At 43.2% G+C, this 25,084-nt stretch overlaps 1 protein-coding gene across 1 annotated transcript in view; it reads left to right on the plus strand.

Moving 5' to 3' along the window:
• LOC147424409 (proteasome activator subunit 4-like) overlaps positions 1–23,821 on the plus strand; it is a 239,300-nt gene extending 215,479 nt beyond the window's left edge. Inside the window, exons 25-35 of the mRNA XM_086499516.1 lie at positions 2,146–2,291; positions 2,390–2,496; positions 2,610–3,514; positions 16,391–16,684; positions 16,819–16,914; positions 22,019–22,197; positions 22,281–22,362; positions 22,446–22,564; positions 22,935–23,033; positions 23,138–23,294; positions 23,382–23,821. Coding sequence (XP_086355642.1) covers positions 2,146–2,291; positions 2,390–2,496; positions 2,610–3,514; positions 16,391–16,684; positions 16,819–16,914; positions 22,019–22,197; positions 22,281–22,362; positions 22,446–22,564; positions 22,935–23,033; positions 23,138–23,294; positions 23,382–23,423 — 2,226 coding nt within the window. The 3' untranslated portion in view covers positions 23,424–23,821. The remainder of the gene's footprint in view (positions 1–2,145; positions 2,292–2,389; positions 2,497–2,609; positions 3,515–16,390; positions 16,685–16,818; positions 16,915–22,018; positions 22,198–22,280; positions 22,363–22,445; positions 22,565–22,934; positions 23,034–23,137; positions 23,295–23,381) is intronic.
• The last annotated feature ends 1,263 nt before the right edge of the window (positions 23,822–25,084 follow it).

Below are 25,084 nucleotides of genomic sequence, written 5' to 3' on the forward strand. Positions count from 1 at the left end.
ATCATCAGACAAAGAATCAAAGAAAGCATAGTCGTCTTCAGACTCAAGAAGCAAAGGTTCAAGACAAAGGTTTCCAATAACTCAAAGATTGAAGATTTTCAAAGATTCAATGCTTTTCCAGAGTTCTATCAACATCAAAAGTCATTTCTTTGACACGGGCTCTCATTTTAAATGGGAGGAAATGTCACGATTGTGATTATGTTACAGTATTACATCTACTCCTAGTTGCAGATACGCAAGGTGCCATGCCAAGGAGAATCCTTACGCTTGGATGGTCACAACCTTTCGCTCACGAGACATGCCTCTTCACCAAAAGCCACACTCCTTTGACGACTGGTCACACCCCTTCGCTCTACGGCTACGACTCTTCGTCCAATGGTTGCAGCTCTTCGTCGAAAGGATGTGTCTTTACATCTAATGTGACGTCTCTTCACCATGAGACATGTCTTTTCATTTGTGTCCCTTCGTCTCCTATATAAGGAGCCTAATGTACTCAGTTTTCAAGCATTCGTTCAATCAATCAAACAACAAAGCAGGGAGAGAGAATCGTTGGTTGCCAATTTTGGCCAGGCGAGGGTGTGCCTTGGTTTTTGTGTGCTTTTTAATAAGTGGGCAGCCAGTCAAATCTTAAGGGTTTGAACTTGTCCAAAACTCACCAAAAACTTACGAGTTGAAAACCATGCTTACACAAATACACCTCAGGCTTCCTTGGATGCAATCTCATGCACAAAAGAGATGCAAACATAGACTCCTTTGTGGGAAAGTGTGTGCTTTCCTAGAAAGCACTCAAAAAGCAACTCTCTTTTAGAAAGTATCTTCATCTCTTCAAAGCTTCTCAGAACCCATCTTCATTCATGTGCTTGCATCTTTACGTGTAACTCTGATTGAGTCCAGATTTCCTCCTCAAACCAATGAAATATTTTGTAACCGGTGCTCCCATCACCCATCCTTTGACGCATCAGGAATACCCACTCCTTGGTCTACCGAACATACAGAACAACTTCTTTGTGATGCTTTATGGCACCTATCGTATGACACGTGAGAGATGTCCGTTCCTGATGGCTGTTTTCAGTTCTTGCAGATCTACAGTTCCTAACATAACCATTCTCAAATGCAGAAATTTAAATATCCTAATTTCATTAAATCGAAATTACTCAGAAAATAAGAAAATAGTCAATTTAGCAACATGAGCACTGGTTGAGGGGTGTAGTGTTGATTAGGGATAATAGGGTTGGGGAAATGCCTTATCCTTGGAGTTGATAGGCAAAGAGTGTGTTCAATTTTGAACAATAAACAGAGCTCTTTCGCTTTTTCTTCCAAAGGCAGTTGATTGAATAGAGGGTCTCCAGCTTTCTTTCTAGGGAATCTTGTTTTTTGCTGTTTAGAATGGCCAGTTAGGATGTTGCCTATTATCAGGTTCAGTGAGAGAAACTAAGCACCAAAAAGGGGCAGGCGGAAGTATGGAAGGATGTAGTTTAGCTTAAGGTGGCTACGCATCTCTTTCCTTCCTGGGTTGTCTTGACTACTATTCAACAGTCAACAGCTTGCCTCCTGGGGATTTACATATATAGAAAACAGTCATAATTGATTGCCTCATAATGAGAACTGGGGAAATCAATACAATGGCATACAACATGGTCTCTTGACTGAAGGAAGGCAGATCCACGGTAAAAGTACTACAAAAATGTTGGGTCTTGCTTCCAGGTAGGCCAGACAAGGGGACTTTTGCTGTTCACAAGCTTAAACAATCCTGCATTTTTTGTGTGTAAGACTCACCCGGTGGGTGTTCAAGGCTAATAAACCATCTACTAGATAGTTCTTCACGCTGGCAACTTGTACTGCTCACTATTCCTCCTTCAATCATGTTGCCAATTAAATGAGCCAAAAGCATTGCTGTCCTGGTGAGCCATTGTGGTTTCTCTATCTGAGAAAGATTTCTATCGCAAAGGTGCAGTCACAGGAAAACATAGTCACCCATGGATCTCTTTTAGTCAAGGTCTGGGCACTGTCTTTATGTCTTGAAGTCAGGGAACATATAGGGTCTTAGGACTTTGTCTTTTTCTGTAGACTCTAAGCATTTTTGAACAGGTAATTTAAGAATCATCTCATTATATGCTAATTTATCCCTGTTTTATGTTATGCCAGTTATTTGTGGGGTTTGTATTGCGTTTTGGTGGCCTTCCTATACATAATTATCAAGACAATGCAGTAGTTGCATCTTCTGATAATTATGCCAGCATTGTCAAAAAGATTCAGAGCTTCTGCGCAAGCAGCGATTTTACTCATTGGAGGTTTGCGATACAATCATCTCTTTAGACTACATTATGCTACATTTATGGGTGGTTTTGCCAACAACAAACAAGAAAACCTGCTCTTGATTTTGCCGTAGGTATATCCTTATGGCTCAAGGAATGCTCATATTATTATCAGCGCATGGTCCTAACTCAAGCTGTTGTCAAAGTTCTTATGATGCAAACACCCAAAATGATATCATAGGTACTCATTAAGACACACAAGAGAACAATGTACCTGTACACGTTTGATAATCCATTCCCTAGATTGTGTTTCAAGAGGTTCTAATATGTTTATGTGTGCAACTATTATCACAGGACACTTTTTACTGAACTTGAAGAGTGATTTCCCACCACTCCGCCAGCTGTCAATCATCTCTCTCCTCTTCCTTCTGCAACCGTTTTGCAACAAGAGAGAATCCAATACTGATTTTGAAAATGATTCAATGTCTGAGGAATCAACTATTTCATCATTAAATCCCAGATTGGTGTCAATACTTTCACAAGGAGACTTTGGAAATACAACTTTTAGAAACATCTCTGTAGATCACGATTTTTCAGATGGAGAAACGCGATTGAGACAGGTTACCATGGCTGGAGTAGTTTCCATGTTTAATGAGAGTACATTTTCCACGCTCTGGGTGCCAGGTTATGTAAGATTGTGGCCAAGGACAAGAACAGTGGACACAGTAATGAATGGTGATGGCTTTTCATCAAAATGTGCCAAGCTTTTTAAGCGTCTTGTTCAAATTTGTGGCTTGGAAACTCTCGAGGCTTATCGTGGTCCTCTGCAAGAGGCTGTCAATCATCTTGATGAACGGGGAATGCAGTGTTCTGCTGCTGAAGTCATAGCAGGGTTTCTTCATTCCGATACACACTCCATCTTAAAGGCCTGGGATGAATGGCTGCAACCTTTGTTTAAAAAACTTCTTCTTTATTCTTCTGTTGAAACTATCACTGAATGGGCTGCATGCATTCGGTTTGCAGCAACAGGTAAAGGTCAGCTAGGGAGGAGGTCTCCTCTGACCAGACCATTGGTTCTTAGCTCCCTCTTGGAACCACTGCCTTTCACATCATCTTCAAATGCAGTTGTCAAATATTTCACATTCGCTTCTGCTGCACTCTCCGAGATTCCTCCTTCAAGAGAAAATTCAGATGAGCTTGCTTACAATCAACAATTGCTATCGGAGGCCCTGAGGTTCATACGTCACCCTGCACCTCAGGTACTGTTTTGTTTCCAAGTACAAAATCCCATCTAGGAAATACACAGTATTCAGCAAAGAGTGTAGGAAAATCTGCTGATGTATGTATAGAATAGTCTTTCCTTTGAATGCATAAGTGTGTTAAGAGGAGAAATATAATCTCTCTCATCTGCTATTTGGAAGCAAAACTTAATCAGCATGGCGAACTTTTGCAAGTATTGCTGCACAATCACAGCCAGTTATTTTGTTTCTATATCAGTGACACACCAAACTGTGGCAGTTGAGGGCTGATCACGGATTTTTCTTCTCAGGTTATGGGTGCTTGACATAGATATCCATGACTAACATTGGCCTCTTCCATACAGTTAGCAGCTATGATGACGTCCAATAATGATATCCAGATCGATAGATTGACCCCCTTTGCAGTACAGTTTAGATTGTCTGACATTCTCAAACAGGATATAAAGATGGCCTAGATCAGAACCCTTTTGCCCATGGCAAGAGGATGCACCCCCTGGTTCACTGCGGTTAGCTTTATTTTGTGGTTCACTGTTTGGAGGCATGGAGCAGTCCTTCAATGCCCTCGGATTTTCTACCCATTTCTTGGGGTTTCTAGCATCAAGGCAAACATGTCTACGAGATACTTGACTGTTTTGTATTGATTCATGAGCTGCCGCTCTTGGCAGATGTTTCAGCGTTGCTCCCAAGACTCTGCTTATTTAGGATGTTGCTATCTCAATATATGTTCGTATGCAAGTGACCAGTCATGGGTGATCTGGATGTTGGACTCGTGATTCTATTGTCCAGCAGGCTACCTATTTTCAGGAAATTATTTCTATCTCATCTATGACTGCCATCGTCAAGGATCCCTGCGTCTTTCTGGTTTTGGCTCTCTTTATATCCTTACATCTCTATTGATACCATGCCTTTGACTAGCAATGCATTCTTGATCAGTGGGAGAGGGATTCTCAGGATATTCTCATGTCTACTCAGAAGCTCAATTGTGCATAATGTCATTCAATGAGACTGTGACACCTGCAAGAGATGCAGTAATGGTAGAATCATAGAGCATGAGATTGTGGGATGATAAGTTGTCCCGGAGCTACCTCTAATCGATGTATAGACAACAGAGATATCTAGATATGCTTAGGTTACAAGCAAAGTTAGGCCATATCATTTCTATTGAAGGGATCAAGATGGATCTGAAGAAAGTAGCAGTGCCTTTAACGTGGCAAGTGCCATAAAATGTGACTACGTTGAGATCCTTTTTGGGTTTATCGTATTTTTATCGTAAATTTGTTCAATTTCACTCTTTCATGAATCATAACAGTCCCTATGAATGATCTGTTGCGAAGAAAAGTTCCTTTAGTGGAGTAACAGGCAACAAGAGAGTTTTGAATGGTTGAAGCAAGCAGTAGCTTCAGCCCCAGTGCTTAAAAGTATAAATTTAAAAAGCTTATGATCTACATGCAGATGCTAGTAGTGTCGAGGTTGATGCAATACTTAGTTAAGATGAACGGCCAATGGCTTTTGAGAGCAAGAAGATTTCGTCACCACAATCAAAGTGGCCTATTCATGAGTTAGGATTCTATGCTATCAGTCATGCACTTAAGATTTAGCATTGTTATCTTTATGCTGCAGAGCTAAAGTTTGCACAGATCGTAGTTTTTTTGTACTCAACCAAACTTAAGAGGCCGTCAAGCTAAATGGGCTGTCCAAATGGAAGAATTTCCATGTTGGTAGAATTTTACATGGAAATTATGTATAACAGGGGCAAGGATAATGTTGTCAATGACACATTATCACACATTCTGCAGAACATTAGGTTTACTGTGTACTCTGTTCAATGAAATTAAGGAAGAATATCTAGAAGATCCTTATCTGCAATTAATAACCTCTAGGATCGATCCCGAGTTTGTAAAGCTTGATGATGCAGTTCCATCTAATTCATCAAGCTCTAAGCCAAGTCCGGTTTTTGTTTTTTTAATGGAAATGGATTTCTTAAACAGAAAGGGAAGCTTTATGTTCTATGTGCATGGGAACTAAGAGCATAAGTTCTACATGATTGGCATTATAGTCCTTGTGGAGGCCATCCTAGCGTAGATAAAACTTTATAGTTACTCGAGAAAATTTTGGTGGCCTAATCTCAAGAGAAGTCCACAAGTGTGTTTCAAAATGTTTCAAGTGTCATCAAGTTAATAAAGCAAAAAGAGTCAATGGGCATGGGTTATACAACCTTAGCAAATTTTGGAATCTAAATTGGCAATGTATTTCTATGGATTTTATAGTGGCCCTACCTGCTTTTCATGGCCGAGGGCCTTTAAATATGAATGCAGAGGATGGAGTTCCAACTGTCACAAATTGCTGGCGTGTCAAGCCTCTAAAGAACGGAGCCAACTTGCAGATCCTGGCCGAGGAGCCTAAACCCTAAGTCGATCGAGTTCAAGTAATATAAAGAAATATTGAAAGGGGCGCCAAGGTTGATGGGATGCATGTGGATGTATGTGGATGAGTTTTCGGACTATGTAGAGCGTCAAGGAGGCAGAGGGGCTCAGCTAGCAGAGACATGGATTCCGTTGTTACTATATGCTGATGATATTGTGTTGATTTCTGACTCTCCAGAGGGGATGCAGCACCATTTGGATGCTTTGCATACATTTGCTCATGACAATGGATTGACTGTCAACCTGGGGAAAACCAAGGTTATGGTGTTCAACACCATACCACAGTGGGTTAGGAGGTCAGCACCCACATTTACGTATGGCTAGGAGACTGTGGAGTACAGAGATGCATATACTTATCTTGGGGTAGTCTTCGGTGGACCGGCGTTTTAACTGATGAGAGCATCAGAGACTAGACTGACGTGAACATATGCAGCCTTGGAGGACTGGAGAGGATGTGTTCGCAGGTTCAGTTTCAGGAACCGCGAACAAAGCTCTGGCTTTTTGACACTCTAGTGATTTCAGCTATGCTCTATGGAGTTCAGGTATGGGGACCCTCAGTAGACCACCATGGGAGATCTGGCAACACAGATGGATGGAGATGTACGGAGAGGCCTCTGGGATCTATGATCGCTCGGATGATTCGGGCTAAGGCCTCAATGCCGCATGAGATTATTCGAGCCGAGCTAGCCCCCCCCCCTCCCCCCTCGTGGTGGAGGCATTGACTAGATCAGTATCCTTTATACACGGTTTATGGGATCTCTCCACGGACAGATACGCTCGGCTTGCCCTGGAGTCATCTCAATAACTAGCACTACAAGGCGATACAGCATGTTGGTATGGATAGATGACAGCATGGTTTCAAACACACATGGATAGATTGCCTCCGTTTCAATACTCCCTGGATGCACCCTCCCTGTCTCTCATACGGACAAAGATCACCAACTCATATGCCAGGATCTGATTCAGCTAGATATCAAGAGCACATGGATACAGCCGACACAAGAGTTGGGCACGAAGATGGCCTTCTACAGAGAGCATCTTCTCCAACTCATGGAGGACGGTCATGGATACGCACTTTTCATGGGATACGTTGCGCTATTGGGCAGATACGCACATCCTCACATCAGCTCTAGATCGAGATTGGCCGATTTTGAGGAGTGTTAGCAGGGGCCAGGATATGTCACCTATGTAACTTAGAGCCAGAGACAAACCTACACTACACATGTCATTGCTCGGCGTACTATGAGATACGTCGCCGCTTCCATTGCCTGTATAGAGAAGGTTTCAAACCATTTTCTAGAGTCATGAGATACAAGGATCAGAGATGTCTTGGATTGTTCCTGCTAGAGCTGTGCAAACTTAGGGAGAGCTTGCTAAGGACATTAGGGGAAAGACAGTCTTAGAGATGAATCACAGATTTCTTTACACCAGCTAGGGGAGAGTCAGAGGAGCAGTCATCATAACAGATCTCAGAGCCCACCCACACTAGAGGTATGTTGCTTGACCGAGCCACTGAGCTAGGCAGATCCAGACGCCCGCAACCTCGGGGGATCTCCCACCATCGACGAAGGCTGCAACAGAAGATACAGATCACTCTAGCTCGACATGCAAGACGCCCAACCGGAGTATTGACCATGGAGAAGGTTAATGAGATTCGACAGAGATCGATGAGGGATTTCATTTGAACCCACAACCCCTTCCCCCCTATATCTCGTCTCAATTCCGAATCAGCTTCAAATTCATTTCCTATTTCCTTTTTCCTAGTGTTTTAGTGTTAGTTCTTTGTAATTTCCGTACTCAGACATGATATCAGATTCACCAATTGTAATGTTTTGGTCCTATAGGTCATTCTGGCCTTTCGAAGAAGTTAATATAACATTTCATCTCTCTCTCTCTCTCTCTCTCTCTCTCTCTCTCTCTCTCTCTCTCTCTCTCTCTCTCTCTCTCTCTCTCTCTCTCTCTCTCTCTCTCTCTCTCTCTCTCTCTCTCCACTGACGCAGGTGCAGCAGCCTTGAAACCCTTACGCGCAAGAATGCAGGTCGCGAAAGGGGAAGCAGGAGGTCGCGAATGGTGGCATGTGGGCAAAGCACTTAAGTTTGCAGCAGCGAACAGCAGGATCTCTCCCTCTCTCTCTCTCTAGCTCTCGAGACACTGACGCAGGCGCAGCAGCACTCAGCGCAAGCAGAGCTCGAAGCAAGCAGCAAGCAAGGGAGGCAAACCCCATCGCTAGGGTTCACCCCCCTCTCTCTCTCTCTCTCTATACGCGATCACTGTCCCCCCCCCCCTTTTCTCTCTCTACGCGATCACTGTCCCCCCCTTTTTCTCTCTCTACGCGATCACTGTCCCCCCCTTTTTTCTCTCTCTACGCGATCACTGTCCCCCCCCTTTCTCTCTCTACGCGATCACTGTCCCTTTCTCTCTCTACATGTTGGTCCCCACCCCCCCTTTTTCTTTCTCTACGCGCTGGTCCACCCACCCCCAAGGCTAGAAAAATACATTTTTCCTATCCGAAGAAAATAAGGGCAAGCTTGAAAGCTTTCAGGTTTTTAGGTTAAAATTTGAAGCTTTTGCTGGTATTTACACTAAAACTTGTCCGGTTTTCTTAAAGGCGAGCTCAAAATCGAGCCGGGATTTTGCAATTTCAGCCGGTTAAAATACACTATACCTCGGTTCTCTAACATTGCTCCTCTCTCTCTCTCTCTCTCTCTCTCTCTCTCTCTCTCTCTCTCTCTCTCGTCCCTACTCTATCGCTGCCCCTCCCTTGCCATACCTCCTCACGCTCCCCCACTCGCCCAGCTACCGCGCTCGCTGCTAGTGTGGGTGCACACGTACGTTTAGTGACTCCTTTGCGGACGGCGATCGAGCATGAGGAAGCTGAACGATAAAGCCGACCCCCTGGAGGATGCCATTCAAAAGTGCAAAGAGGAAATGACGGAGACCATTACCAAGATGAACCGCAATCACTTGGGCACAATAAACATGCTCGAAGGACGCGTGCTGATCCAAGAGAGCAAGATAAGTACGTTGGAAGACCGAGTGACGACTCAAGATGAAGAGATTGCGTCACTCAAGAAAGATCTCGCCGAAGCACAATCAAGAAACACACTGGAAGAGGGCGAATTGCAACCCTCAGTAATCGAAGAAATCAACACGATCAAGGAGCAAGTACGGGCCATCAAAGAGGGAGAAGAGCAACACAAAGAAATGACGACTTCTTGGGTGGATGTTTTTACCAAAACTCAACAGAAGGCAGATCATGCTGAGAAATGGATCAAGGTGGCCAAGAAAGGAAAAGGCAAGGAGATAACGTCCACGTCCACACCCACTATCATTAATCAGACACTAGAGGAGGAGCAAAGAAGACGGGTGCGTGCTTTACATGTGAGAATTTGCGGTCTTAAAGACAAAGGCAATGTGGACGAAGAAGTAAAAGAACTCACAGCCTTGATGGGGGTTCATGAGCCGACGCACACAAGGGCATGGAGAGTGGGCAACATAAAGAGAAATGGAAGTAGTAGAGAAACCTCAAAAGAAAGAGCACTCATCCTCCGTTTTCCCTCCATGGAAGCGAAGAAGTCCTTCTTGAAGAAAAGACCAACTCTTAAAGAGACTGGCATCTTTCTCGGGGATGATCTCACCCTCTCGCAGATCGCTCATATGCAGGAAGTAATGCCGGAGATTAGAGCGGCAAGGGGAAAAGGCAAGATTGCCTTTTACCGAGATGGAAAAGTGGTAATACTAGAGCGACTCTCCACATGACGGTGCGAGACTTATGGGACCACACTCAAAGTGGCTGCCTAGAACTGTAATGGATCTATGCGTCTTGATGTGGGTGCTTTTGAGGATAGCTTTACTGGAAGAGACATCATCTTTTACTCTGAGACACACCGGGCCCCTGGGCAATCCATGCCTCACATCAGTGGATACAGGTGGGAGACGGCTTACAGACAGGAGACACGCTCAGAGCAGAGAGGGCGAGGCTCGAGGGGAGTGGCAGTGTTATTTAGAGAGGATCTGCAGCCACTGATACATATAGCCCGCAGGGATGAGCAGGCTAGGTACATGTGGGTGAGATTGAAAGCAGAGACAGGCAGATATCTCTACCTAGCTATTTGCTACTTTCCCCCGAGTACATCAGTTTATGCATCACCCAGAGGACAGTCCCCTTTCTCTATTTTGGATGATGACATATGGGAGTTTTCTAGGGATGGTGACATTATCACCCTAGGGGACTTCAATGCTAGGACTGCCCATCACCAGGCAGTGTTTTATGATACTTCAGAGGAGATGCTAAGAGAGGTAGATGTTGTAGAGGCAGGCCTGTCCAGACTATCACATGATGTGGATTATACTGAGTATGGGCAACACCTGATAGACATGGGCACCGCACATGGATTGGCCATCTTGAACGGCCTACAGAGATTTCTTGCTGCGGAAGGTTTTACATGCTTCCCACACAGACATGGAGCCAGCACAGTGGACTATGTCATGGCACAGCCGAATCTCATCTCTAGTATCCAAGATGTTACAGTTGGGCCCAGACCGGTCGGGGTGGTAGCGGATCATGCTCTGGTGTCGATGACCATCTCCTTCCAGTTCAGTATAGCACACAGGCCACGGGTAGTAGCCCCTACTCGCTACACCTTCACACGCGAGACGGATTCTGTATACATGGACGGGATCTACAGACACCTATGCACTGAGAACCCGGGGCGACCTCTCGAGGAGCTAACTACTATACTGACACAGACATTACATGATGCAGCAGCAGAAGCATACCCGCACACCCAGCCTGAGCAGAGCCGCCGATCAGGGAGCATGCCTCAGAATAGTTGGTACAATGAGGAGTGCCGCCAGACTAGAGCCAGACTTCAAAGGGAGGTGCTTTTGGGGGACGTCACTCACAGATTGACTTCCGACGCCTGGTGCAGCGGAAGAAGAGGGCTTTTTTGGCTCAACTCGAGCAAGATCTATATCAGCTTTTAGCTGCTTAGTCCACTACCAGCAGTCTAGGATTCCATAGTATTTTATTTTGTCATCTTGTTACTCTGACTTTGTATCAGATCCACCACATTGTAACTTCTTGGTCTCATAGGTCACTTTGGCCTTTTGAAGACGTTAATATAACATTTCATTTCATTTCATCTATGATCTCCCGATTGATTAGAGCCAAGGCCTCCGTACCTCACGCGATCATTCGAGCAGAGCTAGCTGCCCCCCCCATGGAGATTGAGGCGCTTACCAGATCAGTGTCCTTTGTGCACAGCCTATGGGATACTACTAGAGACAGATATGCTAGATTGGCCCTTGAGTCTTCCAGACAGTTAGCTCTACAGGGGGACACTTCATGCTGGTATGCACAGATGACTTCATGGTTTCAGACGCATGGCTTCACCATGGACAGGTTGCCCCCTTTCCAGTATTCTCTTCAGGCACCCTCGCTGTCTCTTACACGGGTGGAGATCACTAGACTCATTCGTCAGGACCTGATCCAGCTCGACACCAGGAGGACATGGATAGAGCCGCCTCAGGAGTTGAGCACAAAGATGGCTTTCTATAGAGAGCATCTTCTCCACCTCACAGGAGATGGGTTTGTGATTCGACCCAGCTACATGGACACACATATGTCTCATGGTTTGCGTTGTGCCATTGGTCAGATACGCACATCCTCACATCAGCTCGAGATTGAGACCGGTAGATTCAGAGGGATACCAGCAGACAGCAGGATATGCCGATTATGCCAGAGAGAGCCAGAGACAGAGTTGCACTACATATGTCATTGCACAGTGTTCTATGAGATACGGGGGCGTTTCCACTGCTTATTCAGAGAGGGTTTTGGTCCTCTATCTAGGGTCATGAGTTATGAGGATCAGAGATGTCTTGGACTATATCTACTTGAGTTACACAGGTATAGAGACACTTTACTGGGGAGAGCTAGAGAGAGGCAGTCTCAGAGACACATTACAGATTTCTTTTCACTAGATATGGGACAGCCAGAGGAGCAGCCACCACTGCAGAGCTCGTCCCACACTCATTCGACCACTACTGGCACTCTCATCGACCGAGCATTGGAGCTACAGAGATACAGACGACCGCGACTGAGGAGAGGAGCTACACAGCATCGACGGAGACTACAACAGAAGATTCGAGCCATACTCTCTCGACATCCAGAGTGCAGATGAGGATGGATCCTCACCATTTCTTCCATCTTTGTTTCACACACTGTTACATCCAGTTTACCGGGTACCTATTGTATCAGCTGCTACACCCACGTAGTTTTAGATTGTAGTAGTAGTAGTAGTATTTTGTTCCACTTCTAGTTCTTTTCTAGTTCTTTTGTACCCAGACATGGTATTAGATTCACTATTTTGTAACTGATTGGTCTCATAGGTCATTTTGGCCTTTTGAAGACGTTAATATAACATTTCATTTCATTTCATTTCATTTCATTTCTCTCTCTCTCTCTCTCTCTCTCTCTCTCTCTCTCTCTCTCTCTCGGTGTGGGGCTTTGAGAACAACTTCAGAGAGAGAGAGACATTGTTTTCTACTCAGAGACTCATTAGGCTCCAGGACAATTGATGCCGCATATATCAGGATACAGATGGGAGACAGCTTGCCGGACATGCACCAGATTTGAGCATGGGACTAGCGGATCAGGAGGTCTAGCAATTCTTTTCAGAGAGGAGCTCCAGCCACTACTGCACATAGTTCAAAGAGATGATCAGGCCAGATACATGTGGGTGAGGCTGAGGGTAGAGACTAGACGTTTCTTGTACATTGCCATATGCTATTTTCCTCCCAGCACTTCAGTGTATGCTTCACCCAGAGGACAGTCTCCTTACTCTGTACTTGATGATGATATTTGGGAGTTCTCTAGGGATGGAGACATCATACTATTGGGGGATTTCAATGCCCGTACAGGCAGTTCACAGACGGTTTTCTACGACACCTCAGAGGAGATGCTCAAAGAGCTAGAGCCAGAGGAGATGGAACTTGTACCTCATAAAGATGACGACTACTCACAGTTTAGCCATACTAAATGGCCTCCGACCTTCCCATCATCTACAGGTTTTACTTGTTTTCCACACAGACATGGGGCCAGTACTTTAGACTATGTTCTGACACATCCGAGATTTATCTCTCACATTCAGGATTTTACAGCGGGGCCTAGGCATGTTGGGATAGCAGTAAGTCATGCACTTTTGACATTATCAGTCTCTTGTGAGTACAATACATCTCAGGCCTCACTCGGTGATAGACATCAACGCTATACTTTTACACCAGAGACTGACTCAGTCTATGCACAGGAGATACGTAGACTTTTATGCACATTAGAGCCAGTATACATAGTGAAGGAGATCACATCTATGCTAACAGTGACATTACATGGGGCAGCGGACAGAGGCATACCCACACACTCAGCCTGGTCAAAGATGTCGTTGTGGGCACATGCCTCAGAACAGCTAGTATGATGAGGAGTGTCGACAAATGAGAGCTCAGATCCAGCGGGAGCTTGCATTGGGAGTGATCACCTATAGACAGTCTCGTATTGCTACACGACGACTAGTACGACGGAAGAAGCGAGCTTTCTTGGTCTAGATGGAGCAGGATTTATATCAGCTCTTCCTTAGTAGAGATTCAAGAGAGGCTTGGCGTCTATTCCATGAGCAGTCTCCCCCACCAATGATTACTTCTACGGAGATATGGGGGCAGTATGCAACATCATTATATATTGTACCTGGAGAGCCACCATTACCAGATCCACCATAGCCATGGCCGGCTACGAGCACCTTCTTTACCACTGAGATGGTAAAGGAGGCCATTGACAGGATGAAGACCAGACAGGAACAGGATCATGAGGGTTTTGTAGCAGAGCACATTATACATGCTGGGGACTTGCTGGCAGAGATGCTTGCACGGTTGCCTCTCCATATTACTCCATCCAGCACTGTCTCACAGATGACACGGTTGTTCAACCGTGTCATCTGTGAGACAGTGTTGGATGGAGTAATATGGAGAGGCCCTTGGTATCTATGATTTCTAGGCTGATTAGAGCCAAGGCCTCAGTTCCACATGACATCATACGAGCGGAGCTGGCTGCCCCACCTATGGAGATTGCTCATACCTAAGTATAGTTGTCAATGTGTGGCTGTCATGATGGTACAATAATTTAGTGAGAATAGTAGATTCGTTTGACTTCAATATAAGCACAACTGTATTAGTGCTTTAGCTCTTAGGCAATCCTTCACAAATGGTTTTGGTAAACATGGGTGTGACAAGTATCTGTTTATAGCATGCCATACCGGAGAATGTAGAGGTCTAAGAGAGAAATGAAATGTTATATTAACGTCTTCAAAAGGCCATAATGACCTATGAGACTTGAAAGTTACAAAGTGGTGGATCTGATACAAAGTCAGAGTAACAAAATAACCTAACCACTATACAAAACAGAGATATATACTATGGGGTCCTAAGTTGGTCGATGTGAGTCAAGCAAAAACTAAGCAGAAAAATGGGCGGCTTGTTGGGATAGCTGAATCACAAGAGATCTAGCATCGGTCGTTGGCGAATCTCATCAATTTCCTCCATGGTTAGTAGTCTGACCAGGCGTCGTGCATGCCTGGCCAGCGTGCTCCGAATTTTCTGTCGTAGCCTCCGTCGATGCTTTGTAGTTCTTCGCAGTCTTCGTGGGCGCCTGGATTTCCCCAGTTCAATCGCTCGGTCAATCAGTGTGCCTCTGGTGTGAGACGAGGGGGAGCTCTGCTGTGAGAGTGGCTCTTGCGGCTGTCCCGTGTCTGCTCTGAAGAAGTCTGTGATCCGTCTTTGAGACTGGCTAGCCTCCCCATTCATCAGGCTATCTTTGTGTCTGCGCAGCTCGAGCAAGAACAAACCCAGACATCTCTGATCTTCGTATCCCATGACTCTTGAGAGTGGTCCAAAGTCCTCTCTGAACAAGCAATGGAAGCGGCCTTGTATCTCGTAGTAGACGGGGCAGCGGCATGTATAGTGTAGCTCTGTCTCAGGTTCCATGTTACACAAGGGGCATGTCCTGTCCTCTGCTGGTACTCCGCTGTATCTCTCAGTCTCAATCCGCAACTGGTGAGAAGATGTGCGTAACTGGCCAATAGCACATCGTATCCCATGAGACAAGTGGGTATCCATGTATCTGGGTCTCGCCACAAAACCATCTTCCGTAAGCTGGAGGAGGTGGTCTCTGTAGAAAGCCATCTTCGTGCCCAATTCCTGTGCTGGTTGTATCCATGTCCTCCTAGTGTCTAGCTGGGTCAGGTCTTGGCGGATGAGCTTGGTGATCTCTGACTGTGTAAGAGTGAGAGATGGTGCATCCAATGAGTAATGGAATTGTGGCAGCCTGTCTATGCTGAACCCATGTGCCTGAAACCATGATGTCATCTCCCCATACTAGCATGTTGTATCTCCTTGTATGGCTAATTGTCGAGAGGATTCAAGTGCTATGCGAGCATATCTGTTTCTAGGAAGTGCCCATGTGCGGTTTATGAAGGAGACTGATCTGGTGAGCGCCTCCACCACGAGTCAGGGGGACGCTAGCTCTGCTCGGATAATGGCCCGTGGTACTAATGCCTTGGCTCTAATGAGCCGCGAGATCATAGAGACGAGAGGTTTCTCCATGTTCCCCCATCCGTCTGAGCGACCCGGCCTCCCGTGGTGATCCAGTGAAGGTCCCCATATCTTGGTTCCATAGAGCAATGCTGAAGCCACCAAGGTGTCAGAGAGCCAGAGCTTCATCCGGGGCTCCTGAAACTGAACCTGCGAACACATCCTCTCCAATCTACCCAATGCTGCGTGGGCTCTAGTAAGTCTGGTCTCTGCTGCTCTTCTGAGTGAGAATGCAAGTCCGCTAAAAACCGCTCCAAGGTAAGTGTAAGCTTCTGTGCACTCCACAGTCTCCTGGCCGTATGTGAATGTAGGTGCTGACCTCCTAATCCACTGTGGGGTGGTATTAAACACCATAACCTTGGTTTTACCCAGGTTGACAGACAAACCACTTTCGTGGGCAAACGTATGCAAAGCATCCAATTGACGTTGCATTCCTTCTGGGGATTCGGAGATCAACACTATGTCATCAGCATATAACAAAAGTGGAATCCATGTCCCTGCCAACTGAGCACCTTTATCCCCATCGCTGTCAATGTAGTCAGAACCTCAATCTGCAAACCTTGTTGTTGGTGTGCTTTCTGACATTAGCTGTTTTACCTTGTTAGACTACTTGGTGCGTGAAAATATAACTTCTCTTCCTAGACTACTGAAAAACAGTTCTTGCTGTCAAAAGACATGAACAAGAATTATTAAGTGTACTTGTAATTGGAATAAGCTAGACAGAGAACTGCAGGACAGAGGTCAACATTAGTAAATCTTTCTGCATTTTGTGTGTATCTGGATGCCTCTTCTTTGATTGATTTCATGCCTGGTGCAGGTGCGTGAAGTAGTGGGCTTGGCTATTTGCCTAGCTGGTGGGAATCTTGAAGCGCACAGTGTTTCAGGATACAAGAGAGAATTGAAAGTTGTGGATCTAGAGGCAGTAGATGTAACTAAATGGAAAGCCTTCATAACAAGTCAGACTCTTGTAAACGCTGTCAAGTGTCAGAGAGTTCCAATGCAAGCAAATGAAGGAATTGAACCTATGGGGACCGTATTGGCAGCTGCAAATGGTGGGAACATCATTCAAAAAGGTGATGATTTACAAAATGCTATTCGATTCACAGAAACGGTAAGCACCCCACGTCATATCAAGCTCTTTACTTTTTCTTCAGTTGTGAGAATCTGCTCTTCTGGCTACTTGCTGTCTTATTATCTTTTGCCAAATTGCCTCTAGCATCATTTGAAATTTTGCATATTTTTCAGGTCCTGTACTTCCTTGTCTCAATAATGAAATCTGGCCGTTCACAAGCCTTCATGGATGTTGTGGTCGAGTTACTTCAACCTGTACTTTCTCTGCAGGTGTGGCTTTTGTAAACATTAGTTTTTTTGTTTGTCTCTTGGGTTGGACTGCTAACCTTTTTGTTTAAATCTTGATGTTAAACATTCTGATATGTTTTGTCCTTGACTATCAACAATCCTTTGTATTCTTTTGCACAACATTAAATTGCACGTTTTCTTCTCTCAAACGGCTAACTTAGCAAAGGAGGGTAGCCTTCATTTTTTGAAGCACCACTGTCAGCTGTGGAGAGGAGTGATTGTGTTTATGTTTGTGAGAAATGCGATAGAAGTTAGTTCGTTAATGCATTATAGTCTTACCAGACAAAAAATAGGTTGCACTGTCTAAGTGTATATCAAGGACGTCGTCCTCGAATCTCCTACTCTTAGAAGAGGCTTCCAGGTAGCTTGGCAGATGCCAATGCTATAAGAGAGCAGAGAAAGTATCAAGGTGCATAAAAGACTTCGCAGGCTGGAACATAATTAGGCCACAATTGTAGCTTGCTTTATTTTCTGGCGGCAATGGTTGAACAGTGGCATGCAAGGCTGGGACATCTGTGAAAGCAGTGAATGAGCTGAGGATGTCAGATGGCTCTTCAGGCTGGAAAAGGCCAGCATACAAAAGCTTCATAGAATTGGTAGGGGTAGGGTTAGAGAGCTGATGGAGGTGCAGGCAGGCAAGAGTAAGCAGGACATGGCGGAGGTTGAGGCGGCTGGCAGCGAGGTTATGTGAAAAGAAACATTTAGGGCTTTCCTTAATCAAGCAGAAAATCAAAACTTTCATTAGTGGGTTTCTTTGAACTTTCATTTCTTCATCGAAGTTACACTATCTTTGTAGGAGGGCCACAATGGTGAACATATCAGTCTGGGCATTCTCATTCTGTTTATGTCAAGCTTTTCAATCCTAATCAAGTTTGCGCTAAATTATGAAACAAGCCATGACAGCTCAATGTTCTCGGATTGAGTCAAGTTAATTCTAGAAAGCATTATGCAATGTTTGGTGGCTGCAAAGTATGTGTGTCATATTTTTACCGGATCATCGTTTCTTGTGCTATGCCTGTGATGGGGATATGCTATGTGTGTAATAGGGATATGAAATGACGTTCCTCATAGTTTGGTAACTCTTTTCAGGTGTTCTTATATTTTATGTTCCGTTGTAACTTGAACCTCGAGTTCATTCACAGATTAATGGATAAAGCTTTCTTGTGGGACTTATGTTTGCATCCACATGTCCAGAAATGGCCTTGGAGGCTAGTTTTCTTCAGGGTCTATTGCCTTGTATTCACAAGCGAACAACCTCTTCTGGGAGTGTCTGTATTGATGTTGCATTGCATGGCATATTTATGTGCTTACTTGCATTGATGCCGTGAATAGTTTCAGAAGATGGGGACATCCGTCTGAAATTGTGCTTATGCGGTTTTTTAACATGTTTTTGTGCTTTGCGAGCAAGTGGTAAGTAAAGCCTAATCCTAGACTAGGGCCTTGAGCAACCAAAATTCTCACTTAAGAGTTTTAATATAATGAGTATTCACACTCATCTTTACTGTGGACAGAGCTTTGTGTCCAGACTAAACTTAAAGACCATTGTCCTAAATGAGAATTTGAACATGCAACAAATTTAAATCAAGTATTTTTAAGAGATTTCAGGAGTTTAAACTGCATTTTTGAAGTCTGAAAATTCTTATTTTTTAGCATTTAGCTTCTTGAAGCTTGTCATAACCATAGCCATATGGACCCTTGGGAGGTCTCGTTTTATCATTCTACGCCTCGTTTCTTACTATATGTGGCTGTTTTCAATCAAAACAGTCAACCATCTTGATGAATTCTCTATTTTTCTGAGTTTTTCTCATAATTCCTTCTTCGTTCAAAACATGTAGAAGCTCTTTCTTCAGCCTGTGTTTGCAATGGAAGAGTTTGGTTGCAAAGAATTACATTAAAATTGGATATTTCAGCTGTTCAATGTGTTTTTCTGCAAAGACCTTGTTTAGTCTACTCTTCTATAGAATTCTCGTGTCCCATGTGCTGGCATAGATTGTGGCTTCCTTACTTGGAGATGTGATGGAAGGGAATTTGTGCACTAGGAGTGGGAAGAATAGAGAGATTGAATGAAGATCATCCACGTTCTCATTGTGGAATACGAGAGGAACACCGAGTGTGCACACTGCAAGGTATGGCAATTCTGATGCTGAAGTGATAGGAACAAGAAAGCAAACTATCAAAAGATAAGGAAAGGTGCCAAATGATGAAGGTTTTGTGTTGAAAAGCTTCCTTAGGCGTAAGAGAGAATTTAAGTTCTACCACAAGAAATAATAGGTGCAAAATTTTATGGCACCAGAGAAGGCAGCCATACATAGAGTACGGCATTGAGATTATTGCCAGGCAGCTATTCATGCAACTTGTGGAACCAGCCTCTGCATATTTTGCTCGTGATGAAGGTGTAGGTGAGCACAATGTGATTCAGCGCACCGCACCCTTTTGTTGGAGAACAATGAGCATACTTCAAAAAGTCAAAGAATGAACGAAGGTAGAGAGGAACCCTCAAGTCAATTTGAAATGTGCATAAAAGTCACAAGCGATGCTTGATGTGGCAAATGTGCAGTTTTGAGCTGAACAACTTAATTTTTACATATCAAGTCATGGGTTGCATACTGGGTCATTTTCACTTCATGAACACATGTCCCATGCAAAAAAAAATTAAATGCCCTTGCCCTTTTTGCCTCGGATGCAGAAAGGAAGAGAAGGTTCATAGGAACACTACTTCCAGATTATGCAAAAGGAAGATAATTGCATCCTAAGAATACTGTACCTCAGCTTATAGGTCCAGCTCTTGCCAAGGAGCTGTCGTAAATTAAAAGATTGCAATCTGGTAAAGATGATGCATCCACAAAAGATAAAGAAAGGCTGGTCATAAGCTGTAAATTCTGGGCGACCAACAAAACTGGAGCAAATCTTTGCTAAATCAACTTCTGAAGTTGGGAAGAAGCCTTTCAAGAAGAGTTCATTCAAACAAGCAACCCATGGGCTTACTCTAGAGGCAAAAGAAAGAGTACATGCTTGAGGGAAGTGCTGTGCTTGTCACACATCGCAATAATTTGTTGTTGCAAGAAGAATTACAAGAGTAAGATAAGAATACAAAGCGAACGTTGCAGATGATTCCTAATGTAAAGCAAGATGCACCGCATGCTGATGAAGTCAGAGTTGTATACAAAAGTTGGGGGATCTTTTGCATTGATGTAGGAGATAAGGGTCTTCAAATTGAAGCAGGATTTGTTTTGGTTGGTAAAGAGGCTCAACTGACACCAATCCTTGGAAAACTACACACATTCAGGGCGATTTGGATCAATAAATTTCTCTTGCTGCTCCTGTTAATGGTTGTAATGTATTGCTTTGTGAGCCGAAGCACACATTCATTGATTTGTGTAACCTTGAGCATGTGATAGATGCAGGTGAAGAGGGTGATACTGCCTCTCTTATATCTTTTGTAGAAATCAAAAAGGTCCTAGAAAAGAGCGTGTTTTGTACTTGATTTTTTGTGAGAAATCGTGAGGATGAATGTACCGGTATTACCAGCGGATGCCATGGTCCACCATAAAGATGAGACCTGACTGCCAGAGGCTGATGGAGGCCTCATAGAGTCTCTCTGCTTAATCTGCTTTGCCCTGTGTGCGATTGCGCCATCTGTCGAGTGTGCGGAACAACTCTAGCCAAAAAGCCCTGATGTTTACTTCCGAAGACTTGGGTCGCCCCTCAAAGAGTCGGAAGCATCAAGCCCTCCAAATAAACTATTGGCGAGGCTGCTGATCAACTTCCAGCGTAGATCACGCTTCGGGGCCCAAATCGCTGATGATAGATCCGCCATGATGCACTGACGAGCATCCGTTCTGAATTTGAAGGGCTAGACTACCTGGCTCAGCCTCATAGTCAAGATCAGGACTTGAAAGCACTAACCAAGCCGTTGCTTTTCAAATAAATGCTGTGTTTTGTCTAGAAGTAGAGTAGGCAACAGTCAAAGAAGTTTGACCAAAATTTACTCTGCCGGGGTCCCATAGAAAATGTCGTTTAGTCTTCTCTACGTGCCCACAACTAGGACAACTAGTGAGTGATCCCCATAGGCAAGCCATCCGGAATGAAGGCCACTCTAAAAACTTTATCCACCTTCCTTGTAATCCTTTGGTCCCTCCAAAGGAGTCAGCTGATCAAAAGGTGTAGCCTGAAAAGCTGTTGCTACTGCTGATGGCACAAAACTAAGTATCATCCTTAAAACTAGATGTCTTTGTATGATTTACCGTAGCTTTGATCTTTGGAAATGGATTGGTTCTCTTTCATTTCATTTCATTTGCTCCTTCCATTGCCTGGTCTCTTTTCTGATGACTTGGTTCTTCATATGCTTGTGGCATATCTGGGATCTTTGCAATATTCCAGAAAGTTGTCCATGAGGTTATTGACCTCAATTTTCCTCTCAGCAGCACTATCTGGATTAGTGAAGCCATATCCTTTCTGATCATGATTGTCTCCAACCTGCTCCTTTCCTTCCTTGACTCCTACCCCCTCTTCAAGAGTGACTTCCACTTCTTTATACTCCCAACTCCTCCTGGTGGCTGACAGGAGGAATTGATGCCATGATGAAAGTCTTGTATCTACAACTGGATTAGGCTGCCATATAAGAGCAATTTATTGAATTCTGATACTACTGAAACTGTTTGCTACTAAAAATATATACAGTGATGAACAAAACAGTCTTCAGATCACACAAGGATTGGGGCGTGGCTGGTGTACATGGGCTTATGTAACAGTACGCTTACATTACTGCATTTTCTTTATTTTTCTCAATTCCTGTTTTTCCTTTTCTTCAATACAAATATGTAAATACACCAGGTAACAGAGCATTGTACTCCAAAAGCTCTCGGCAAATTTCCTTTGCAGACAGCATCTGGTTCATTTTGTTAAATTGATTGACCCTTTGTTTGTTTGACAATTTTATCAACGGTCTCATGCTCAGAGCCTATTTGGATAGATGACATATACTAGATGTTGACAGTGCTCTTTTTTGTCTCACATCCCTAAACTGTAGCAAGTTGTCGGTATGCACATAGGCTTCTACTGAATAGTTGTTGAACGATGAAAACAGGAGACTTCTCATAAAGATCTATCATCTTTGGCAAAAGTAGCAGCACAGTTTTTGAAGTTTCAAGTGTTTCCAGCAACTCATGTTTCAAAATCAGTATCTGCTCTCATAGGAGCGGCTAACGACAGTAATTGGCACACTCGAATCGCAAGCTTAAGTTTTTTGCAATCGTTTGTGTACAGGTAGTTCTCTTTCAATCGGTTTTGCAGTTGTTACAGTGATACAATACATAAAGCTCACAAATTTCCACTTCCCAATGGTTTAGGCACACTTTCTTATTATCAATGGAAAGCTTGACAAACATTTGGAATGAAGTAAAGAAACTACTCTCGGATCCTCAAGTCGAGGTCAGTGCCTTGGATTTTTTGTTGCTCGTTCTATGTGCTTCAGGTTTTGGCAATCTCTGTATCTTTGGTGCTTTTGTTTTCAGGTCAAGGAATTAGCTTCCATGACTTTAATTGGAATGATAAAGGGCTTTGATGAACAACTATTCAAAGGCTTCTATGAGGAGCAAATTAAAACCGCGAGGGAGTATTTGAAATCAAAACGGTAGGAATTTATCTTTTGGCTGTAGAATTTGTTTCAGGTTATGAACATGTGCCTACTTCTCTTTTATTTGCACAAGTAGAAGTGGGGACTACCTATGGTCAGCTTGTTGGTGTTTGATGCTCTCTACTTTCACGTTCATTAGTATTAGAGCTCCATTATACACGTGCATACACACCCCCGTATCAGTCTATTTTATTTTGTAGCATGTTATTTTCAGCACTTTTCTCTCTTTTTCTGGATATCCGGAGGAAAAACATGTGTACACTATTCTGCCTCATAGGCTGACTTCAACCTTTAGAAGACATCTTCTTTCTTTCTTTCTTCATAATTAGATGCTATGATTCTCAATCCTGTTCATGTACTCTTGCAGAGGAAGAAGGTTAGTGAATAGTGGAACTGCCACTGATGTTCATGCTCTGGTATTAGGCTTGAGTGCATGTGTGCAATCAGTTCCCTACGATATGCCAGGGTAAGAAGATTAATCAAAAAATATTAGTCTTTTCGTTAGAGTGCTCAATTGGACAGGAAGACCTGAAACATACTAATGATGTTCTTGAACATCGTTTTTACCAGCTGGCTTCCCGAAGTAGTGACAACCCTTGCTCAGTTTTCAAATGAAAACTCAGCAGCAGTTAGAGAAACGGTCCGCAAATGTTTATCAGAGTTTCGACGAACGCATGCAGATACTTGGGCCATTCAAAAGTCTATGTTCAATGAGGAACAATTGGAGGTACGAGATAATAATGGTGGCTTACATTTTATGCACGAAGTTTTTCATGTTTTCTTTAAACATGTGTGTCTTGTGCCATGGTTGCAGATCTTAACAGATACATCATCCTCTGCTTCATACTTTGCATAGTATAAGGAGGGCAGGGGGCTTTACTTGCGTCCGATGTGCAATAAAAGTAAAATAAGTTGGATATTTGTATGTCATCCATTCTTGATAAGGGCTGTTGTATTGCTGAAAGGAGCAGGGGATTAGCAATAAGCATGCCAATTTAATTAATGTGCATAAAATACTGTCTCCTTTATGTTCATGAAAATAGTCTTCATTCTTTTAATCAAGATTCAATTAATTGTAACAAGCAATGTGGGACAAAATTATTAGTGCTCCAGTCATGATAAAGGAGGGGTGGATCACGGCTGTATGAACGCCTTTCAAACTGTTCCTACTTTGTCAGCAGGCAACAATAATTAGAGGGATCAAAATTTATTAAAGTGATCAGACATAACTCTGATCAATCTTAAGGTTACGCATTAAGTGCATCAAGTCTGTGCTCTAAAAGCTAGCTGCAAATCTGACCAGATAATTATCATTCTCTGCATAGTGAAAGGATGGCAGGCAATGTACAATTGCAAGAGGGGACTGAGGGATGTTCATATATAAGGGGAAGGGAAGGGGAGGGGGAGGCGGGGGGAAGTAGCCCAAAATTACTAAATAGCAACTTTCAGCTTTCACTTCGTAGATTAATCAGTGCATGGAATCTAAGAATTAAACTGATTAACAAGCACAATTCCAACATGTGGCTTCTCTATTTACCACCTTATGTTAGCTTTTATGCATTATATGCACATGGTGTATATCTCTATGTTATAATGACTTCTTGAATTGGTGCTATGAGTGTGTATTTATATGTGTACATGCATGTCTGATCAAGAGTGTCAATGCTCAATTATGTGTAGTTGCTTTTAAACTTACATACAAAAGAACATAACAGCTCAAAACACAAATGGTTTTAAACAAAGGACAATGATTAAAACAAAAACAATTTAGTCTTTGATTCATTTTTGTGTATCATAGTAAGAATGAGGTATCATTTCAGTGTTTTGTACGTAAGATAATCAAGAATAACTTATTCTAAAGTGAAGAGGCCAATGGATAGTAGTTTAGCTAAAAAGATTTTTTTTAAGTAAAGACAAAAGTCTTTACTTGTATCCATATAAACAAGATGAGAAATTCGTAAGTGTTGAGTACGTATTAGAGGTGAATAAACTTATCAGTTGTTGTCCATGTCTTTACTTAAAACCTTTTCAATTTATACATATCATCCATGCAATGTTAAATATCATTAAATATCCATTCTCAAAACAATAATCTACAGATGAAAATGACGTGTGTCTATCTACCTTAACTCAAACACCAAACTCAATGAGTTGGTAGTAGGTCCATTCAGTATGGACCTACTATTTCATCAAGTTGATGAGAAGAATAGTCAAGCTTGAAGCCAAAGAGTTGTATCATATTAGAAAATCTAGAGTCCCATTGAAACTATAAGTGACAATGTTAGCAGAAAGGATATACTCTAGTCGGAGTTTTAACGCTTTGCTAGCCAATAGAGAATAGTATGGATGTCGTTTATAGAAAGTTGTTGAAGGTTTTTATGCTTTAACCAATTTTAATGGAGTCCTTAAACGAATCTTACATCAAAAGGTAGTTCGTTTATAGGTAAAATGTTCTTAAAATCACACAAGGGTAAGTAATTTTGGATTAATTTGCAATCTAAAATCGGCATGATCAAA

Source organism: Adiantum capillus-veneris, chromosome 25 (assembly GCF_014529385.1).
Source record: "Adiantum capillus-veneris isolate H3 chromosome 25, ASM1452938v2, whole genome shotgun sequence".
Lineage (NCBI taxonomy): Eukaryota > Viridiplantae > Streptophyta > Polypodiopsida > Polypodiales > Pteridaceae > Adiantum > Adiantum capillus-veneris.